The sequence below is a fragment of the Protopterus annectens genome, chromosome 6.part0 (genome assembly GCF_019279795.1).
Source record: "Protopterus annectens isolate FY-2018-M chromosome 6.part0, PAN1.0, whole genome shotgun sequence".
NCBI lineage: Eukaryota > Metazoa > Chordata > Ceratodontiformes > Protopteridae > Protopterus > Protopterus annectens.
Genome location: NC_056737.1, coordinates 792,433,556 through 792,457,981, shown reverse-complemented (window position 1 = coordinate 792,457,981; position 24,426 = coordinate 792,433,556). Strand labels below are relative to the sequence as shown.

Here is a 24,426-nt window from a genome sequence, read left to right as displayed (position 1 = left end):
AAGGGAGATAGACAGAAGCATTTTATTTTTAAGATGCATAACCGTTATTGCTACACAAAAGATATATTAAAATAAAAGATTTTCCTTTACAATTTAAACAAAACCAAATAGTTAAGTATTAAATCTATGTATAGTTGTGTTGCCTTAGTGTAATATAAAATATTCAAAATAGATAAAGACTGTATTTAAGTAATCTGTAAAGACAGATACATGTATACTTAAAAGATATATAAGATACTTTTCATTATAAAACTACCATATGGCGGGGCCGGGGGAGGATGCTGAAATGCAGACTTAGAGAGATCGCTTGAATGATTAGATCATTCAAGGATGAGATGTTTTTTCTCATGGAGGGGTTTGGTGGTTGTTTATCTTATATTGTTCTCAGTTATGATCTTGTAATTTACTTTTATTGGGTGTCTATAATCTATTGTAATACTGTTGGAAGAAGAAAGAACAAGTCATTCTCTTCATGTACACACATCTACACATTGTTACGAGTATATGAATATGGATAAAAGCAAAGCTAATATAAATCCAATTGCAAAATGTATTGTAAATGGTTTAAATAATAGCTGCAAAAGGGAAGTCTTTATAGATATTTAAAGCTATGTGAAGCGCAACTAGTATTTTTACAGGAAACACACCTTACACAGGAAGACATAAATAAAATAAACAATAAAAATTATACAATACTAGTAAGTTCCACCTATAATCAGAAGCGAAGGGGAGTAGCAATTTTGTGGAAAAACACTACTTTAATGCCTAAAATCATAAACACGTTCCATGACAACTCAGGAATGTTTTGTCTAGTGACAATATCTATCAATGAAATGATATATACATTAGTGAATATTTATTGGATACCAGGACTAGGTGTTAGAGTGGCCAAACAACACTTAGAAGACATTGTACAATATACCAAAGGCAATTTAATCATAGCTGGATATTTCAATTGCATTATAAAAGAAACTGACACAAATACTAAAACTACACTTAAGAGATCACCTTTAACAAAGTTGTTATCTGAGTTTGTTGAAACTTTTAATATAGTTGACATAAATGAGTATGCTATCCCAGATTCACTATTCTTTACACATTTTTCCCATAGACATAATACATACTCTAGAATAGATAGAGTGTACATAACAAAGGATTTAACCTCTAAATTAAATAAAGTCAAGACAATTTAATGTCCATTTTCGGACCATAACACCATAACGTTTGAGATAGACTTATGTTTCAAGAGAAGGATATCAGTAACAAGAAAACCATCTTACATAACAAATCTCAAAGATTTTAAGGAATTTTATATTAAAGAGACACAAACATTCCTAGATATCAATCTTACAAAAGATGTATCTGAAATATATATATGGGATGCATTGAAAGCATACCTATATGGAAGAGCGGTGGGATGGTATAAAAATAAACAAAAACAGTGGAATAAGAAATTAATGGAATTACAGTCAAAAGTAGATAATTTAAAGCTTGATATTCAAAATGGAAACACCAACTTAATAAAAGAACTAGACGATACTAATAAAAACTCAGAGACGCTACACCACAAAACAATGATCAACTTAGAAAAAATTAAACTATGTTACTATTCAATGAACCCTAAAAACCAACGAAGAATAGCAAATAGGACTAAAAAGATTATTAAAACAAATCAAATCAAGGAAATATATAATATAGAAACCAAAAAGAAAGTATCTGATTTAGAAGGAATACTAGAAGCTTTTAGGCTATTTTTCATAAACTTAATAATCAAAATGAGAAAACAGAAACACATTCAGTATTGAAAGCTTTTCTCAAAAACAATGTTAAAGTTAGGTTATTAGAGGAGCAGGTACAACTAATAGATAAACAAATAACAATGACAGAACTTAAAGCTGAAGTAAATAAGCTAAAATTAAACAAAGCTCCAGGTATAGATAATATCACCCCAGAAATGTTTAAATTACTATCAAATGAGGCTTTGCTGTTGTTATTGAATGTCTTTACTTCAGTTAAAAATGGTAAAGACATTCCTCCTTCTTGGAAGTACACATTAATATCACCAATTCTGAAACAAAATAAAGATCCCAGTGAATGTTCATCATACAGACCCATTTCACTTCTTAATATAGATTATAAAATTTTTATGGCAATACATGCTGCTCGAATAAAACAATTACTACCACTTTTGATAGAGGAGGATCAAACAGGTTTTATAAAAGATAGGAACACTTATGACAACATTAAAAGAATTCTTTCCTTAACTGATTATATAAATGTCACAAAAAACAAAATGAATGTTATTAGCTTAGACATAAATAGCACATTTGATTCAGTGAACTGGGATTATCTGTGGTTAGTTTTAGAAAAATATGGCTTCTCAAACAACTTCACTCTGTTAATAAAATCATTATATGAAAAATTATTGGCTTATATAAAACTGGGATCTTGTCTGTCTAAATCTATTAAAATAACTAAGGGCACAAAACAAGGCTGCCCTCTTTCTCCGTTATTGTTTGCGCTAGTCATTGAACCCTTAGCAAATAATATACGTATGGATAAAAATATTGAAGGAATACAACTAGACAACAACCTAGAGCTTAAAATTCAACTTTTTGCTGATGATATTTTAATTACCTTAAATAATAATAGCAGTTTAAAAGCATTATGGGACTCAATTCAAAACTTTCAAAACTTTTCAAGTCTTAAATTTAATGAGAACAAAACAAATGTATTGCTTATAAATACTAATAAAAAGATCTAAATAAAAAATACCATAAATATATCTCTACCGATAATATAATTAAATACTTGAGAATTATAATAACTAACAACCTAGATACTACAATTGAAACAAATTATAAAGAGACCTTAAATAATATTAAAAATCTAATACAAAGATGGAATAAATTCTTCTTTTCAATGGAAGAAAGGCTTTATATAATTAAAATGATCATATTTCCAAAAATTCTTTATGTCATACAAGCTTGTTCTTTGCCACCAGCTAAATCGCACCTAAAACAATTAAATGATTTAATGGTAAGATTCGTATGGTATCCAAAAAAAACAAGGATAGCTATGAAGTATCATCTAGATGATTGGGATATAGGTGGCATAGGTTTACCAGACATAGAAATATATTTGCATTCATCCATTATTAAAACAATATTATTATGGCTAAATACAAAATATACATCAAAATGGAAGCTAGTTCATGAGAGAATCTGGTTAAAATCAGGATTTGTAGAAGCAAATAAGTATACAGATTTCATACCAAACAATTTTCTATGGCTGATGAAGGAATATATGATGATACATAAGAAAAAAATATAAGTTCCAAATACATTGCTTATACATTAAAAATTTTCCAAAATCTTATTAATAGCAATCCTGATATTAAAGCATGGTCATTTCTTTTATATCCAGTAGCGTACACACAAGGTAATATAATAACATTTAATATGGAAGTAGTCAATATGCTTAAAGAAAAGGGGTTAATATATTGGCATCAATTGTTAAACTCTGGAAAACCTCTGACAATAGACCAGATTAAACAGAAATTAAATATGGAAGATAGTTCGTGGTTACATGTACAAAAAATTAAGACAGTATATATTAAGCAAACAAGAAACAATGCAACCATCAATAAGACAAAATGTTCCTAACCTTATAGAACATATAATATTACTAATGAATCAACCCATTACTGGAAAGGGATACTTATCATCTATTTATAAAACAAACAAAAATAAAAATGCATAATAATGACAAAATATGGAATTATTATAGATCAGTTAATGGACATGTGCCAAATGACAGAGATAAAAAACTAATTCTTCTCTCTCCAAAGCAGACATCACTTTCATTACATTGGAGACTTTTTACATGGCAATTCATACACAGATCTTATGTAACCCCTCATAAAATGGAACTTATGTTTAAGAAAAATATTGGCTGCTGGAGATGTGATTTATCAATAAAAGCAGACTGGCAACATATGTTCTACGAATGCCATTTGATTAAACCATATTGGGATAAAATAAATTATTTTCTGCAAATGGTATTCAATGATAAATTCCAGACTTCCAAATCTATTATTTTGTTTAATGCACCTGTACCCGACTCTGTGCCAAGAACAAAATATGTAATCTTATGGATTCTCCTAGCTATTGCAAGGAAGAACATTACATCAAACTGGAAATCCAAAGCGTCTCCAACTTTTAAGCAATTCATGAATATGGTGTCAGCAGTATTGCAATTGGAAATGAACACTATTAAAGGAAGAACTGAAAGAACTACATCATTATACGTAGCATGGCAAAAAGTAACTGAAATACTGGAGAATAATGACTGCAGCAGATTATAATCAGGAAACAATTGTACAGAAAGTCAATTATATGTCAACAATAGACACCCTTGTAAATACTTTATTTTGGTTTTAATGTTTGATATCTGTTTAGAGGTTTTAGCCTACCTTTTTAAATAATTTGTAAATACTTCATTGTCATAAATAACCTGCATTCATGTTTTCTTGTTTTTGGAAATGAATAAAAATATTTAAAAAAAAAAAAAAAAAAAAAAAGATGCATGGAAGAAAAATTTCTCACTTCCATGACTTCAAAATCAAGTTACTCATTCTTTTGCTGTTCAGTGATATTTCTGGGTGATCTGGATAATGCATCAGCAAGATAAAGAAGTTTTCCTTTTTTGTAGGCAAGATTGAAATTATACTTTTGCAATTTCAACATCATGCATTGCTATCTAGCAGGAGCTGTATGAACTGGCTTTCTCAAAATAGTAACTAGAGGTTGGTGGTCTGTTTCAATCTGGATAGGTCTACCATAAATATAATCATGGAACTTCGAACATGCAAACACAATTGCCAAGAGTTCTTTCTCTATCTAATCATACTGTAAATCAAGCTTCTCACCAGCACATACGCTAGCAAATGTTTCTCCAGACGTAACATTGCACTTTGAACCTATGTCAGCTTTGAGCTCAATGGGTTTTCCATTTATCTGAATAGTACAAAATACTTCATTCTTTGCCCATAAATCTACTGAATTAACTGTTTCACTAAGCACTGGCACACCATCAACATAGAAAGTAGGGTCACAGCTTTCTAATTGATCAACTAATTTCTTGAAATGTTCCCTTTTAATAAAATAATGTGTGCCCTTTGATTTACAATACCTTTTGAAATGATTCCACTTATTGCATTTGTGGCATTCTTGACCAAAAGCTAAGCACTTTTCTCTTTTAGACTCATGGTTTCCACCACAATTATGACAGCTAGCTATAAAACTGGGTGGGAACCCACTTTTTGACTTTGCTGACTCACTCTTGTGCTTCACTGAGCCTATGTGTACTCTGGAATTTGTTAGAAACCTCTGGGGTTTACCAGTGAGTGTTGCAGGGGTTACAGTTGCTGCCATATGCTTGGGCCAGTTTCTTTTAACCATGTGCTGCATACTATCAACATTGGCCTTAGAAGTTACTGGAAGCATGCACTTCTCATTTGTAAGCATATTTGTGTGCGTAGTGCGTTTCTGTAAGCTCATATATCTGACCAATTTCAATGGCCTTATTCAAAGTTAAATCACTGTCACGAAGCAAAATCTTTCTCACAGCATCATCTTTAATACCACACACAAGTCTGTCTTATCAACTTATCGCTTAAATCACCAAATCTGCACGTTTTAACTTTGTTTCTTAAATCAGTTATATATGCTGCAAAAGTTTCACAAGGCTTTTGATCCCTTGTGTAAAATAAATGCCTTTGCATTGTAATATTCATTTGGGGGTTACACATTTCTCTAAATGTACATTTTAAGCACTTGGCGTCTTCCCTTGAGTCAGCCGGTACAACTATATGACAGTTTTCCCACTCTCCTGCAAAAACAGCAGTGCATATACAAATGAACGTTCCCATTCAATGGCTTCTGACCCAGCTAAATTAAGCAGAATAAATACCTTTGTATAATCATCTTTATCAGAAAATGCAGCCTGTATGAAAATATTGTAATCTTGCTCAAAACTCTCCAACACTCAGCAATATTAGTATCAAACACAAGTGGTCCTGGTTTTCAAAATCTGTCTGCCATGCCAACAAACTATGCCCAAACACACTGTAAAATATGACTCTTGCAATTATATACGAACAAGCTGCTATATGTGCTTGTAATAACATTCAAATGCACAATAAACTCTTTGAAACACTGTACTTTACAAAATATGCTTTGAAATTGCTGTATTTTGCAAAATAAATGTACTGCAATACTGCACAAATGTGAACACTTCATACACTTCAGATATCTCATATAGCTTTAATTAATACGAAAAAGTACAGCTAAGTGAAAAATGTGGTTGTTGTCTTTATTTTATTTGTTTTATGCGATTCGGACTTTATTTCACACATTTTCCGTAGTTATTCGAATGTTTCTGCTGATAGTATAAGCCAGGCAGTGAAAACTATTATAAACTTTTAGTTTACTGCTACTTTGAAATTGCTGCTTTGCCGATGTTTCTACCTGCATTGTAATTGCACTTCTAAGATGCTACTCCTGATAGTGTAAGCCAGGCAGTGAAAGTGACTAGAACCTTTTAGTACAGTGCTGCTTTGAAACTTAGAATATCACTGTTGTTACTTATTGTGAAATAATCAATAGTTATGTTTCTGATTTATTCGGCCATTTTAATTTCACCATGTTAACACTGTTTATGCAAAATGTGCACCATTGCAGATTGACTGCGCATGTATTAATGTGCCTCACTGTCTTTTTCATACTGGAAGTTGAAACTGTTACATCTGGGGACTACTGTGTATATTACAGCTTATAACTGTTGTTTGTTATATTCCCTGTAGAAGCTCAATCGCTATGTACTAGCTCATACCTATCCTACTCTGTCTCTCTCTTTCCCCCTACCCTCAGAATATCACCAATACTTTCTCTTTAGCCTCTATACTCCTTTGTATCCCTCAAAATTACTAAGTCTCCTAATCTAATCAGCTGTCGCTCTCGTCTTACAGTATCTTACCACTGCTTTAAACAAGCATACGGACCATCCATCCAGCTGACTGAACCAAAGAACCATCTCAATCCAGCCTAATTGATATCATCATAACAATATCCACAATGTTATGCATGTTATACCCTATATTTTACTTTGCCTTTCAATTCCTGTGTTTTTGTAAACTAAGTGAGAGTTAAGCACAACAACATACCTGAACGCCCTTCCCCCACAGCCTCAGGCTAAATTACGGTCAACTGTATTGTAACCTCCTCTGTGGCTAGTATCCCTTAGCTTTCTACCTGTCTATCTCCCTATCTATCAGTCCTTGTCTTCTCAATCTGTTTTCTCTAGGTAACCTTTCCTATGTTCCTGAGGTCCCCCTGGTCCGCCTCTCACTAGGGTACTCACTTTAGCTAACTGCACTCCCTCTTCTTTGCTAACACTGTCCACAAACTGGTACACTTCCCCCCCTCTAAAATACTGTTTGCTGATTAAAACACATTAAACATTAGCACCTCTATCTCCTCTTAGACTCAAGCCTCCTCTGACTGCTGCCTTCACCAAATAGATGACAGTTTTTGTATCTGCTTTCCCCATATTGTGTCTGCTTCTGTTCCTGCCACACTAAAGCATTCTCCTTTACATTCTCCTATTCAGTCACCTTACCTGACTGATTGTTTTCTGCAGCTTCACTTTTTCCACTGTTCCGTGACTTCCCTGACAACCTAAGCGACTACCTCCCAACTTTTGTAATACGACATCGCACCTATCAAGAAAAGCCCACTATTTACCAGACAATAAGAAACAAGAAAAACTTCAACCAAGCCACCTTTATTAATGCACTAAAAACTTGTAACTGGTCTCCCCTTAAAAACCTCAACCTTAAAGAAGCTGTACAATACTTCAATTCTACCTTCTTAGACATCCTAACCTATCAAGCCCCTCCCAGAACTATGAGGGTAAAATCCAACTATGCTCCCAGGATGAGTAGAGAGACTAGGTCTCTTCTGAAATCCAGAGATAAGGCCTGGACCCAATAGCGCAAAACCAGTTCCCATGTAGACAAGCAGGTATATCTTGAACTCCATAATAAATCAAAAACATATGTTAAATTAGACAAAATGAACTACTACCATAATATACAAACCAAATACCAAAATAACTCCCCAAAATTCTGGACAGCAATTAATAACATTCTCCATCCTGGAAAATCAAGAACTCCCGCTCCTACCATAACTGATATCTTCCTCAATGTTGCCACAGCTTTTAACAAATTCTTCACCGAATCCATTCTTGCTCTTGCTAATGCACAAAACTGTCCACCCCTGAATCAACTACCTAGGTACCATAATGATATCGAAGGCTTAACATTCCAACCTGTCTCTACTGATTTTATTAAGAAACTACTGAAGAAACTAAAACCTACCACCTTAGCTGCTGACAAACTGCCAGCAGAATTCCTGAAAATAGCTGCAGATGCCCTTGCCTATCCTGTGTCCATTCTTATCAACCGTTCAATATCTGAAAATTTAGTTCCTGAATTCTGGAAAATTTCATACATAATGCCTCTCCACAAAGGGGGTAACTAAAGAGTTAACCAAGTACCGGCCCATAGCAATACTCTCACCTCTGTCCAAAATATTAGAAAGATGTGTACACTTAGAACTCATGGACTATCTCAACACTCACAACCTTATCACAAACACTCAGCACAAATTAAGGCCCTACCACAACTGTGCTTATATCATTCACCCACACAGTTAATAACCACAGAAATAATGGCAACTATGTCTTTGCTGTCCTTCTTGACCTTTCCAAGGCTTTTGATATGGTCAACCACAACAAGCTGATTATCTCTCTTTTCAAACTAAATATTAGTAAGACTACCATGTCCTGGTTCCGAAGCTACTTGACAGGTAGGCAGCAAGCAGTTCAATGGAGGCAAGAAAACTCACCTCTATTACCTCTCACTCTAGGAGTTCCCCAAGGCTCCATCCTTAGACCTTTACTCTTTTCTATGTTCATTAATAACGTCTATACTTCTACTCTAGAAGCCTCAGTCATCCAATAAGCGGATGACTCAGCACTAATCTGCTCTTCTACTTCCCTCCAAGAACTGCAATCCCAAACACAAGCCTCTTACCTCTCTGTGGAAAAATGGCTTATCAGCTCCCCATTACTTAACCCCAATAAAAGCAATCTTCTCATTTTCTGCCCTACTAATCATTCTTCTTCCTCTCCATCCTTATTTACTATCCTTTCTAACAACAAAACAACCATCTCTCCAGTCCCATACACACCAAACTCCTAGATGTAGAAATTGACTGCAACTTGAAATTTGATACTCACATCTCACTCACCATAAAGAAAGTACACAAAAAACGGAGGGGACTATATAGAAACAAAACATTCCAAACAAATAGTACCGGAGCTAAAGAGCACAAACCCATCTCATCTCCACACCTTTGTATGCCTCTCCCATCCTAACCAATCTCAGAAAATCAGACTTATCCAAACTTGACACCTGCTTTAACAAAACTGCACGATTCACCACCAACAGCCCTTACAAAACTCACCACTGCTCAACTGGCTTGAGCTCTCCCATCTCCTTCTCTACAACCAACTCGTACTAACCTATAAGATACTCTACTACCCCCCAAAACAACCCTGCATTACAAAACCTAATACACTCTCACACTAGTACTTGGGTTCTATGCTCCAACAACAAACCGCTTCTTCAGGTCACTAACTCCAATAACTCTGCAGGGGCTTCCCTCTATTCTAACTATATCACTAAAAATGGAACTCTCTGCCCACTAGCATAACAGCCACAACATCCTTATCTCACTTCAAGAAATCTCTAAAAACACACCTACAAACTAACTGGGTTTGCCTCTGTGACACCCCAAGCTAATCCTACTCCATCTTATTATGGCTCACCCCTACTCAAAGCTCCTCCCTCATTTTCATTCATTAGACTTCTCTTATTCTTGTTAGTCTCACTTCTCTAGTTTCACTCTTCTTCCACATCTCCTCACCCACTTCCAAATGATGATAATTATGCATACTCTACAATACTGTATCATTCTGAATATTTCTACTGATGTACAGCTCAGTGAATAATCATCGCTTAATTTTGTTATGTTTTGTTCTTATGTAAATTTATGTAATCTTTGTCATATGATGAATTATTAACCTGTGCTGTAACTGGAGCTTTTCTCCCCAGGCATCCACTGAAAAAGGACTCGTGTCCAGTCAGACTTTCCCAGTTAGCAAATGTAAAATAAAATAAATAAATAAAATAAATTTCTATCAATATGTCGCAGTTCTGGGCATTTTGTTTACTTAGAAATTTGTTTAGAGCATTTTGAATGCTTCCATTTCATATTTTGTGAATAAGAAATCATTTGAGCAAGTTTTTAATATCAGAAATTTGTTTCTGATCTGTTTTGCAAGTTATACATGCAGTGGGTATGACTCACTCCTCTATATTCCTCCAATCTTAACTGAGTGCTTCTCGGTCTGGAATCTGGAGAAACTGGATCCCATTCAGGCACCATGTCACTCGTCCCTCTCTAGTATAGATGACGAACAGGTGGGGTAGTTCATTTATATGCTTTATTACATAAAAACAACATCAGGATGGATAAGAGATAAACAAACTGATTAACTGACACATTATACAGACATGCATGCTTACATCTCAACAGCTTACTGCAAAATGGCAGTCAGGCTTGCACGTGCTGAGTATGTATACACTTGTGCAAGCCCTGGAAAGTTTCTTAAAGGCATACATACATACTGGCCTACAGCAGTATTTATCAATACAAGGCCTACAGTGGGATCTGAGATTATTAAACAGTGAATTTACAGTTATAGTGACTTAGCAAACAGAAGTTAGGAATAAAGCCCAGGTGCTAAAAACTACAGAAGCATTAGGGGGGGGGGCTGTGAAGATGAAGCTGCATGAAAAAGGGGGGGGTCTGTAAAGAGAACTTTTTATTAAACGCAGCTGTCAGTATGAATGCTTTAGCATACTTAAAGCCATGCAAGTCAAAAGAGATGGTGTTTTTTTGGTCAATCTACCAGTTGAGAAGTCTTTGTTCCAATAATTGTTGGAGGGTTTATTTATTTTCATTTTCAGATATGACACAGGTCATAGACCCCTGCAACATTACACAAAACGTTCTACTACTTTTCTTCACCCCTATCTGCCTAAGTGTTCTTATATGTCCCACTGCTCTATAGCGTGTGTAAGCATGTGCGTGCACATGTGTTGATATATATACATATATATAGAGAGAGAGACAATGTAACTGAGGAAATGTAGTTTTCCAGCCTTAAGGGTAGTGCACACTTTCTTTAAGGAAGAGCAAAAGGAAAAAAAATAAAGGGGGACTTATTGTACAGGAATAATATCAGCATACAAATTACTAAAACAGACTGTTGTCCTTTGTCATCATAACTTTTTATGCAAGATCCATGTCAAAAAAGTTAAAGCTTATCGGACTCAATCGGGCATATTCCATTAAGAGAATTCTCACATTAAAGAAACTGGAACATAGCAACTTTTACAAAAATACACTAACACTTTACTTTATATATATATATATATATATATATATATATATATATATATATATATATATGTAGAGAGAGAGAGAGTGAGGGTATTTCATGTCATTGCTTGAATTTAATTTTCATTTTTTGTCTTTAGTGCTAGATGTTTAATTGTAGATTTTATTATTTCTGTGTAGTTTAGGTTAGACTTCTGATTTTTACTTTTACTTCCATTGCAACTCTTACTTATGTTTGTGTCTGAAGATTAACATAATGTTAATTTGAACTGTACATATTATGATGTGTTTAATCAATAGTATGAACTACCACACTGGTATATGCTAGCCTAGTGAAATCTGAGGAACACCTTCACCTTATTAATAGAAACAGCAGCTTTAAAATAATGGTTTGGTGTGCACAAGCTGAGACATGAGTTTACATAACAGCTACCTATATGTAATACTTGGGCTTTCACCTTTTTTATGTAGATATGTCTGTGTGTACGTATACACACACTCACACACACACACACACACACACACACACACACACACACACACACACACACACACACACACACACACACGTCTGTCTTTATATATGGCCAATTTCTGACCATTTTCCTTTCCTCACCCGTAAGTTTTCCTAGCCTGGGAATTTTCATATACACACACACTCTCACACATACACATCTTCACGCTTTGTTTTTCTTTTAGTTTGTCTTACTACTTGCCCTGAGGGCATTTTGGTCTTGTCTCTTTTTTCAAAGACTTCCGTGACTCACACACAGTTGCGAAATCCTACTTACACCCTTTTCCTTAGCAGCAGACTTCTTTTGAGAGTTCTGATAATTGCCACACTGCTTCCCTCTCCCATCAAAGCATTTCACATAGAGTTAGTCTCATTGCTATCTATTTTACTATATACTATAGCAATGTAACAAAAATGCAGGGCTAGATGCTTAAATTATTTGATATTAAACCTAGCACACTGATCAACAGTCAGTTTAATTTGTATTTAGCTAGATAAGGTGTAAACAACACCAATCACAGTAAAGATGTAAATGGTGGCCTAATAGTTAAGGTGTTTGCCTTACAAACACAAAGTGCAGGGTTTGAATCTCACAAGGGATAATTGGCTGGGCTTAAAATGACTCGCAAGAGCAGTTAGCCTAGTACTAACCTATGTGTACCTATGTAAAAAAATGTAAAGTATGTACCACTGCATCAGTCACTGTTAATGAATGTGATCCATTTAAGTGCTCTTTGATTAAATCCTTTGTTGTACTTTACATGGCTTTTTATATAGAAAATATAAAGGTATATATTACTTGTTACTGGTTAAGTATAACTTAGGCCTGATGGAACTCTGATAAGAGTGAAAACAACTCATCTCTTGTTTTAACTTAATAAACCATGGTTTAAACAAACAATACCAACTTGAATATTGTTTCCTTTTTTAATATAAATGCAAATTGATCTTTGACATGGATACGACATAAGAAGTTATGACTACAGTCTATTTTAGCAATTTGCATGCCAATATCTTTCCTGTACAAGTTTTCCCTTTTTTCTATCTATGTGTATACGTATATATAAATATGTTGATTTGGACAGATAGATCTATGTAGTACATACATACTATAGTATACTGATACAGTATAATATAGTATGTGTACATATATATATATATATATATATATGTATACACACACACACACACATATATAGACAAATAGATGTGTGTATACTTACACACATACTATATTACACTGATACAGTTTACTGTACAAGAGATTTACTGTTCTGCAGTTTGTATGTACAACACTGTCTCAAAACTGCTGCTGAGCAATACTGCCTGTAAACCTGCTTGGATGTCTTACTCTCGCTTGGAACTGTATGAAAATAGGTTAGCTAGCAGAAAGAATAATCTGGTAAGCAAAATTTAAATAAATATGAAAATGTACAGTTGTGTAAGAACTTGTCATAACATTAGATGTCTGACTGATCACTGTTTCAATATTACTAACCTATGGGATATCCTGCAAATGATAGCTATACATCTGACAATAATACAAAAGTGTGAGCACCTTTCTCTCGTGCTGTACATCTGATGTATGACTAAAGCTCAAGAGGGCTATGTGGTACATACAGGACATACAAGTGTGAATTACCTCAAAACTTTCTTTCCCCACACTAGAGAAAGAATAGAAATAGAAACTGAAGAAAAGAAAAACTGTACTGCACTTATGGCACCAGCAGAAGGAGCCCAGTTTTTGGTATACATGGCAGGATAACCCATCAGTTAGCAATGCTGAAACACGGATTCAATGAAGGACATCTATTGATATTCAATCCACTTAAACAACTGCATTTACAATACAGTTTAAGACATGCAATCAATGTGTGTATAACAAATATTTAACAATAGACTCCTTTACAAATATTAAATAATATAAAACAAAACAATTCATTAAAAGAATTTTGGTAAATGTCTGCTTGAATATGATAGCTAGTTTGAATCTAAAAATGAAGTGTTGCTTGCCTTTGATTTTCACTCATCTTACAATTTAACATAGGCTACACAGTCATCAGGCTCATACAAATAATAGTTCTCTTAAGATGTCTGGCATGCTCAGGGTAGTATCTACCTATCACTGGCAAGGTAACTGAGGAAGTGTTGTAGGGTGTCATTCATTCAGTTTTGACTACAGACATCTGATCATCAGATGCTGAGAGACAGATTTATTTATTTACATTTGTTTACTGGGAAATTCCAACTGGGCATAGGCGCCTTTTTTCATTGGAGGCCCGAGGAGATAAGCTCCAAGGTACCATATTTAATGCAATCAATATTTTCAATAGCACATCTATAATGCAGTTTCAGTGAATAGATAGGATAATAGTCTATTATATTTATAATCCTTGTACTGATACTTTACAGATAGAAGAGTGTTGTACAATATAGGTAGGAGTAATTTACAAAATACAGCAAAGTGAAGTATTACAGGAGATGAGCATGTTTTAGGGTTAACAGAATAGTAGTGATGGAATAATAATTTGCTCTAATTAGTAGGTATAGTAGTTTAAGAAGTACAACAAATTGAGGTGGTAGAAGGGGATAAGCAGGTTAAGTGATTTTGTGTTTGTAAGGGTGGTATAAGATAGGTGATGAAGGGTGTTAATGAGCTATGCCCCAGATGAGGAGCAGGGACAAAGCCAGGAGGCAGACAAGAAGTCTTCTCAAAGATTGTGATAGACCTGATTGAGGAATTTTATTTCAAGTTCTAGCTAATCTACTGGAATAGAGACTGACCCCAGCATCCATTTGTGGTTTGTACATGGCAAGCAGTTATTTAATATTTGACCAAAGGGGATGGTATAGAAGATGGTATTGGAGTTGGGATCTAATTGCTGGGCAGGCAGATGGGTTATGCATAATTTTATGGGTTAAGGTGAGATGAGTATCAGATAGGTGTTTAGGAAGCTAAGGCCAGTTAAATGTTTTAGTGCTAAACAGTGGTGGGTCCAGTAAAGTTTATTGTAAAAGAATCTGGCAACTTTGTTACAGCACTGTTCAAGCTGAGCATTAAGTGAAGTTTGTAGGTTGGTCACAATAGGGGCTCCATATTGGACACAGGGTGGGAGGAAGTGGTAGCTAGTGTTACTCTGGCAGAGTCTATAAGGAATTTATTTGCTCTATGTAGGGTGCTTACTTTTTATGGGTTTTCTTGATGTTGTGGATATGTAGACTACATTTAAGACTTTTGTCAATTGTCCTAACAAGTAGTTTTGTATGCAGGTTAACTTCAATCATGGTATTATTTAAGGAAGACATTTTTTTTTTTTTTTTTATTGGAAATGTGATTTTGGAAAAAAAAATGTAGCTTTTTGGGGATTTAGTGCTGAAAGTTAAAGGCTTTTTAAATAATTCTCTAATGATGTATTAGGTTGTCAGAAATGCATATTAGGGTAGAATCATCAGCGAATTGTATGAGAGAAGCTTGCTGAGAGGATTTATGTAAATTGTCAGTGAATAAAGTAAACAGTAAAGGGCTAAGAATGGAGCCCTGCAGCACACCAGTATTGACAGGAAGAAATGGATAAAAAGTGGAGAGCCATTTAACAGACAGGTTATCTATCATTTAAAGTAGCTGTTAAACCCTAGTAGTGTGGGTTACGATAGCATGAGGAAATACATTTTGAAGAGGAGTTTTTGGTGAGAGACTAGATCAAAAGCTTTAGATAGATCAAGGCATACACAGAAACAAGTATGCATTTGGCTTAAAGTATCTGTGAAAGTTATTAAGGCCATGGTAGTGCTATGGGTGGGTCTAAAACCATGTTGTGTGGGGGTCAGGAGGTTTTCTTGAAGAATATGTTGAAAAAGTTGTTTGCAAATGCACTTCTCCACAATTTTTGAAAAAGGCGATAATATGGCAATAGGTATGAATTTGGATATATGAGGTTCCTTCATTATGAAGAGGGATAATGAAAAATGTTTTCCATAGAGAAGGAACATACGGTTTCTTTACAAATATGTTAATTAGAAGAGACACTGGATAGGCTATGGAACTGGCAGCTATCTTGACTTATTCTGCTGGCAGATGATCTACTGAAGGCAAACATGTTTCAGATTAAGAAGTAGCCATTTGATGTAGGAGGTTGGGATGGGTTTTAGGGTGAAACAGGGGGTGTTTGCTGTCTGAGGAGAGGGTATGTCAGGATTGTTGGGAGGAAAATCCTTAGTAAGGGCTTTAATGCCTTCTATAAAATGTTTTAAACTGAGCAGCTATTTCAGAGGGAGTATTATTTGGGGCAGGATTCGGAGTGGTGGATGTTCTAGGATGGAGTATATAATTAATAGACCACCAGAATTTTTTAAGATTGGAAGACTGATGTAATAAGGAGTTACTGAAGTAAATTTTCTTGTCTGCAATAATCTGTCTTTTATAGCATGGCTATGAAGTTCTTTAAATTGTTGTAGGTTTTGGGGAGATCTATATTTTAACCATTTTTCTAAGCCCTGTCTCTTTCATACATTAGGTGCCTGCTTTGAGTTGATAACCAAAGAGTATGGTTATGCATTATTCTTTTTGCTCTAGTTGGAGCCAGACTACTGAGAGTTTTCAGGAAAAATGAATCAAATTTGTGTACAGCTTCATTGAGTGGAGTATGTTTTCAAGCTAGAGCAGTTAAAAGAGCTTAGAATTCTGTTAAATGTATCAGGGTTAAAATTAGTGAGGTTACGGGAAGTTTAAGTGTTGTTTGACATAATGGGTACTGAGTCTATTTGCAAATAGAGGAATGTGATCACAGAGGGAATCAGAGAGGGTACCAATGCAGACATACTTAGTGGAATCAGACACAAATATCCAGTCAAGAAGGGATCCACTGTTTTTGGGATAGTTATAATGTTTGGGGGAGAGGAAATTAGTTGAACCAATCCAAATAGGTTTAGGCTAGTTGATGGAAATTTTGTGGAGATAATCTACCAGTCAAAATTAACATGACCTAGGATTATCTTTTCATTAGAAATTGTATGAGAGATCCAGTTCAGGGTGTTTTATTGGGTTGCAGCATTATTATCTGGGGAATACAGAGCACTATAATACACAGCTGCTTATAGTTATTTAGTTTAAAATGGGAGATGAGGGCTTCACTGTTAGAGAATTTAGGAAAAGCTGCTACAAGTATTTAAGAAAATGAATTTAAGACCTTTAGTTAAGTCTGAGATAGGTGGGTTGGGTTTTGATGATGGTGGCATGGCTTCTGTGTTGGAAGGAGGTGGGTGGGCTGAGTAGGAAATGGATCTTTAACCACACCCTGGGCACTGGTTTTGTGCTGGAGGAGAGGAGAACAGCAACAGTAATCCTCTTGCACAAAGGGGGTCCATCTACAGACCTTGGGAACTATAGACCTATTAGCCTGACTAGCCTGATCTGCAAGGGCATGGAAAGAATCATCATGGACCTTATCAACCAAGACATATGCAACCTTCAAATGCTTAACTCAACTCAGTTTGGTTTTGTCAAGGGTAGGTTTTACTTATTGGTTCATAGTTTAGTACTAGACTAACTGTGTTTGTGGGCCATTTTAAGCTTAGCCAATTACCCCATGTAAGAATCAAACCTTGCACCATATGTCTAGAAGGTAAACACCTTAACCATTATACCAACCACTTAAACCTGGTGAACTTCTTTGAGAAAGTCACCAAAGTCCTGGATGGGGGTAAAGCAGTACACACCACCTATCTTGATTTAGCAAAGGCATTTAACACAATTCCCCACTCAGAGATCATTGAGAAATTCTCCCAGCTGGGTATCAACTCATTCATTATTAGACTGGTAGCAAACTGGCTCACAGATCGAATGCACACTGTTAAAGTTGGTATCCACCTCCACCAGTAGACCAGTTACCAGTGGTGTACCACAAGGATCTGTACTGGACCCTCTACTGTTTGGAATTAATTTTTCTGAAGTCCAGTCAAAATTTGATGGCTTGTGGCTACCAAAGTGTGCAGACGACTGTAAACTCGATACAATCATAGAGTCCCCCAACAACATCAACAAATTACAGACGGGACTGACACAGACAAACAACTGGTCCCAGGGCCATGGACTAAAACTAAACTAAAAAAAATGCCTCATTATCCCCTGTGGCAGAGAAGTAGCTCCACCTAGTTACAATATATAGGCAGCACCCCTGTTAGCTCAAACACAATAGTGTGTGACTTGGAAATGCAGGTTGATAGCAATCTAAGCTTTGATCACCATGAGTCCACAGTAGTAATGAAAGCCTTCTACACTGCCTATCTCATACACAAGGGCATTGCATCCAAGAGCAGGGAGGTCATTACTGCGCTGCACTTGTCCCTTCTCAGACTACTGATCGAGTACAATGCTCCCTTCAGTATCTACCTCACCAGCCACCTGCAGCTGGAGCAAACACAGAGGTTTCTAACCAACAGAATTCAGGGCATCCAAGACATGGACAGACTAAGCCCCATCACTGTACTCTATCGTACAGAATACTGACAGGTGACCTGTGCCTGGCCACAGAGCAGTGACTGACCCTGCCCTAATGGAAATGCTGAACATCTACAAATCAAATGGGACAACAGTCACTCACTCCTGAGATCTCAACCTGGCCTGCAACATTAATAGAACTTATGCAAGAGCCAGATATATCTCACAGAGATTGCTGCTCCCCTGGAATAAGCTCCCACTTCATGTGAAGCAGAGCTCCTCAATGACCTATTTAAGTGCAACATTGAAAGTTGGATGGGAAATTGCAAATTCACTCCAGGGGTGGTACCTATGGCCTTCATGGACAGGGGCACTCGGTGCTGATCATAGTATCACTCTGCAAACAACGACCAACTATGGCCAACTACGGTACTCAGGGTTTTTACATGGCTAGGCGTGTAAAGGCCCTAGGGTCATTAGCCTAGTAACCTCCTATGAACCTATAAATGTAATGCTAGAGGGGTGGCTGGAGAATCAGGAGTGGAAAGAAAGCATAGCAGAAAACAGCTCCAACACCAGCAGGAGGAGTCTTTATCTGCTATGCAGACAGTGAAACAATTTTATGTAATAGGAACATTAGTCTAACACAAGCTTTGGAAGCACAAGGTATATGCTACTCCAGACTGCAGTTACAGTATAGCTGTTTAGAAGGAGTAAAGTACTGCAAAATACTATGAATCTACAGGTGAGTTTTCCAAGGATAGTTACACTTTCACAGCAAACAAACTAAGTGTAGGAGTGGAAAACCAACATTTGTTGGAGAGAGCAGTAGCAAGAGTATAACTAACTGAAGGAGAAAAATTATATCCAGTAATATAATAAATACTGTTTAAGGTTGTGAGCATAGGTTCAGTGGCAGGTCATTGCGCTCTCACTTCCATTATAAAACACAATAACAAGTAGAACAGCAATCCACTATAAGCCTTAAGTGAACAATACAGTGGCCCTAAACAACACCACAATGGCACATTCCAAGTTCCTTGTTGAAATATATCTGTGTGACTGAGCTAAGAACTCAGGATAGAGAGCAGTAGTCAAGCTTCGTTTTTGTTTTCTGTTTGTGTGAGGAGGAGAAAGGATGGTGTTTTAGACAGAAAGTCTTGAATTTTAGTTGTGTGACTGAGCTAAAAATTCAGGATGTGTGAGCAGTAGTCAAACTTCTTTTGTTTTTGTTAATAGAAAAGGGATGTTTCCAAGACAGAGAGAGAGTCTTGAATTTTACCTGTGTGGCTGAGCTAAAAATTCAGGATGTGTAAGTAGTAGTCAAACTTCTTTTGTTTTTCTTAGTAGAAAAGATGGTGATTCTGATTCAGTCTTGAATTTTAGCTGTGTGACTGAGCTAAGAACTCTATGTGAGTGGCAGTCAAGCTTCTTTTGTTTTTGTTAATAGAAAAGGTGATGTTTCCAAGACAGAGAGAGAGTCTTGAATTTTACCTGTGTGGCTGAGCTAAAAATTCAGGATGTGTAAGTAGTAGTCAAACTTCTTTTGTTTTTCTTAGTAGAAAAGATGGTGATTCTGATTCAGTCTTGAATTTTAGCTGTGTGACTGAGCTAAGAACTCTATGTGAGTGGCAGTCAAGCTTCTTTTGTTTTTGTTAGTAGAAAGGACGGTGTTTCATAGAGAGAGTCTTGAATTTTAGATTAGTTATAGAAGTGAGCATGCATTGTCCTGTAACAGTGTGAAAGGAGCAATGGGGAGAAGGAATACTGATTCTTCAGATCAAGAAGTAAAGGATGTTTTTCATTTTAAATGAGGCATTTCAGTTTTATTTGCCTTGTTGTTTTGGATGGCTTTGTGATACTAGCATTTACAAATGGGCAGTGATGATCAGCACATGTTAAAGCACCTGACTGTGTGCTACTTTGCTTGACCTCTTTGTTAAAGAATTATCTAGAAGGGTGTGGTTACAGCAGATATGGATGGGTCTATTTATTTTTTTTTTTTTGGGGGGGGGGGGGTTATTTAACCAAGGTTAAACCTGGAGAAGTTGTTGCTCAGAGCAACCTGCAGAATTTCCTTCCATTTTAAACTAGAATCTCCAAAAAAGTAACGCATGGTATTTAGTCATCTTTCGAGAAATGCTACTACAAAAGGCAGATGCTTATTCAGGGTAATTAGACAGGAGACATGCGGTCATAATTCTTCATTCTCAGTATCAAGTGTATGGACAATTATACGGGCTTCTGCAAGGATAAGCCTGTTTTTAAGGATCTTCTCATTTACAATGCACTACCCTTATATCATGGAATACAGAAATAAGAAATGGCTTGAAAGGGCAGTTAGCTTAGTACTAATCTATGAACCTATGAACCTAAGAGGATATGGCTATGCTGGGGTATCTCAATGCTAGTCTGCATAATACCGTCAAATACTAGATTTAAGCAGATTTAAGAATGCCAGTTATTGTAATTTGGCCTGGTGGAAATCCACTGCCTGACTGTAGACCAGGTCCATCATCTACAAAGGAGTGGAATTTTTCCAGTCATGTGGACAGTATGGTCAATTTCAGATTTCAGCCACGATACAGAGTCTACCACAATGCCAAGCTTGTGGATAACTACCCATATTTCCAAATGGGCACTTTAATTGTAATACTCCAGAAATGAATATGCCTTATTCTTTTTGCTATGAAATCTAGAACAAGAAGGGAAAGGTATGCTCTATAATCTCAGATTTTGAGTGGTTAGAAGGAGAGTAATGAAAAAACTTTTCTCTTATGAATGAGAAGAATTGTGGAGGGGAAAGCACATGGAATAATTCCTTTCTGATTAGGGTTAAAACTATGAATACAATGGGTGTGATACTGCCACCACAACAAGCATGAAGTATAGGCCCATGGGAAGAATTTAGATGTGGTGGGTGCAGTAAAGAAGGGCAGACAAATGTGGAAAAAGAATAGGAATGTAGCAAAACAATATTAGGAAGTAAGGGCTGTAGAAACTATTGCTACATATAAAAAACTCAGCATAAGCTATAAATGAAAGAAAAAGGGATTTCTCATTCTGTTCTAAGAAAGCATAGAGAAGATTGGTGAGGGTGGATTGGGCAAAACAGACAATTAGGAATATAATGTAAATGAAGAATATAGTACATATAAACCAAGAAAACAGAACTGCAAGGAGACACTGTCCAACCACTGAACCTCTTTATTGTTGAGCGCTTTCGTCTGGCATTCGCCTCAAGATTTCATCAGAATGTTGGACAGTTTGTCTCCTTGCAGTTCTGTTTTCTAAGAATATAGTACATAAATTAATAGTAACTGGGAAGGTAAGTAATTAGAATATAAAGTGCAGACAAGTAGATGAGGATGCAAGTCAAAATAAAGAAAATGGAGGATTGTAAAACATTAAGAATGTATGGAGAAAACAGGACAGTTATAAGGTAATACAAATATTATGAATAAAAAAGTGGCAGAAGCACTAAGAAGTCACTATTGCATGTGCTTCTTCAGAAGCCTGTTACCATATTCCACCTCAGTGCACCTATTCCACTCGCACTGCCTGAATTAACTGATTATCAGTCTCACCATCCTTTTCAGTACATGAAATTGGCAGAATATGTTAATTCGCTCCCATTCTGTAAAGCTCCCCCAACTGCATTACTCTTTGCTTTTCCACATTTACTATTTCATCTGTACGAAGTCTTGAACCCCACATACATAAGGACATAGGCTTTATGTTGCAATTCACCCAACTTTTTTTTAATTGGCTTGATTTTCTGTCTTGCGTAAGTTCCAATAAATCCTTCACCCAAAGTATTTCCGTTTCCTAGGAACGCTTGAAACCATGTTTGCTTTACTCCAGTTATCTTCCATCTGTGTTAACATTACCACAAAGTTAGGAAATAATTAACATGCACTAAATAACTCTAGTGAAAATAGAGAAATATGACTTACTGTGATCTGGCTGTAAATATTGGCCTTTGCTACTGAAAGAATTGTTTTCTCATCCAAGCTTATGATTTTGGGTCGTGCTTTGAAAGTTGGCTCCATGTTTAAAATTTCTTCATCAAGACATACATCAAGGCAAAATGCTGCCTTTTTAGTTGTTTCTCTACCATCATCTGTAGTTGCAACAAATGCAAACCTTGGCTCATCCTGAAACAAAGACACTTTATTTTAGTATTTCTGATTTTGCTATATTTAATAAGGTTCCTCATTTCTTTAAGAAAAGCCTAGTCATTGAATATAGAAATATCAGTGACAAAACTGTAAAATAAAATCTGCTACGAATTAAAATTGAAATAAATCAAAAACGGAAAATGGCACAGTTCATTACTCAAAATAAGATGTTCTGTAAACTGCTCAAACAGAAGCATTGCTTGCCAAGTAACATGACTTAACATATACTTGGTGAAGTAGCAAAAATCAAGTGAAAAACACATCACTGACAACACACAATAAAGTTTACATAATGTGAAAATAGTAATGAACTGCATCTGTTAAGGTATTTGCCACAGTAGTAGATCTGTTAACAGAGGCCACTGTAATAATAGATCATTATATTTGGGTTTACCTACCTTCTGTTATTTCATTTTCCAGTTGGAATTTTCTGAGTAGTGGCTATCTTCCCTGTAATGCACTAGTGCTGATTTTTATGCCATGGTATGCAAAGATGTTAAGTGGTGAGACTATCTTGTATATCCTGCACTGTGCTTCACTCTCTCCAGTTCCTTGAGTTTGTATTATCAGAAGTAAGTGTTATTGTGGTATGCAACTTTCTAATTATCTCTTGTGTTCATAAAACCTAGACAAAACTTTTGAAATTTGTACAGGTAAGAGTACAGTAAATAAAAAAATAAAAAAAGCCTGCAGATATTCCACACAGTAGGATGTGCAGCACTGTAAATGACATCCCATCAGAAAAGTATGAATGAAAGCTAATTGCCTTACCATCATCCCTGGTTTAAAAATGTAAACTCTCAACAAGGGAAGGAATGACAAAAGCTTTACTGTTAAAATGACCAATCCTCAAAGAGCTACTGTTATGGCAAGTACCTTACTTAACTCTTATCGCCTTCAGAAAGGGTCTTTATATGCAAGCTCAAGGTCTTCCACTAGCTCGTGGCTAAACCCTATCCCAGCATTCACTAGGTAAACTATCCAGATCTTGTTTACAGTTATAAAAATAGTAAGAGAAGTAAACACAGTTTAATAATTCCAGAGTGCAATAAAGAAGGTCAGGGAATAATGATATCCAATTGTACCAACTCAGTCTCCCAGGAGTAAAAATGGCCAGGGGAAGTAGGGGGGATGTAAGAATGAAGGCAACGATGGACAACACACATGGAATGTTATGGTGAGTACATAACTTCTTTGTGTTGTTGTCCCATTTCGCTTTCATTCTTACCAGGTTGGGACAGCGTCCCTACCACCATCTTTCTTGGGTGGCTGAAAAGAGAATCATCATCATCAGCTCCCTTTTTCCCATTTTTCTACATGGGGTCGGGGTATCGTGTTAACTGTCACCAACTCTCTCGATTCAGTGCCATACTCCTGCCTTCTTCAACACTCACGCCTGACTGTCGCAGATCTTCTTTCACACAATCCATCCACCTCTTTGCTGGACATCCTGGCTTTCTCTTACCTTCTTTCTGTCTGTCCCAAATCTTCCTTACCAGATTTTCTAATTTTCTACATGTGCCCAAACCACCGTAATCTGTTCTCTCTGATCTTTTCTGCAATTGGAGCTACTTTGGCTTCTGCTCTTATGTCTTCATTTCTTTGTCCGACAGTGTGCATCCTACCACCCTTCTTAGGCACTTTACTTCCATCATTGTGTCCTGAGGTTAATTTCTCAGAAGCTGGAAATGATTTATACAGACA

At 36.0% G+C, this 24,426-nt stretch overlaps 1 protein-coding gene across 1 annotated transcript in view; it reads right to left on the bottom strand.

The window, feature by feature from the left end:
* LRRC9 (leucine rich repeat containing 9) overlaps positions 1-24,426 on the bottom strand; it is a 3,097,114-nt gene that overhangs the window by 1,531,701 nt on the left and 1,540,987 nt on the right. The window contains exon 16 of the mRNA XM_044073581.1: positions 22,498-22,698. Coding sequence (XP_043929516.1) covers positions 22,498-22,698 — 201 coding nt within the window. The remainder of the gene's footprint in view (positions 1-22,497; positions 22,699-24,426) is intronic.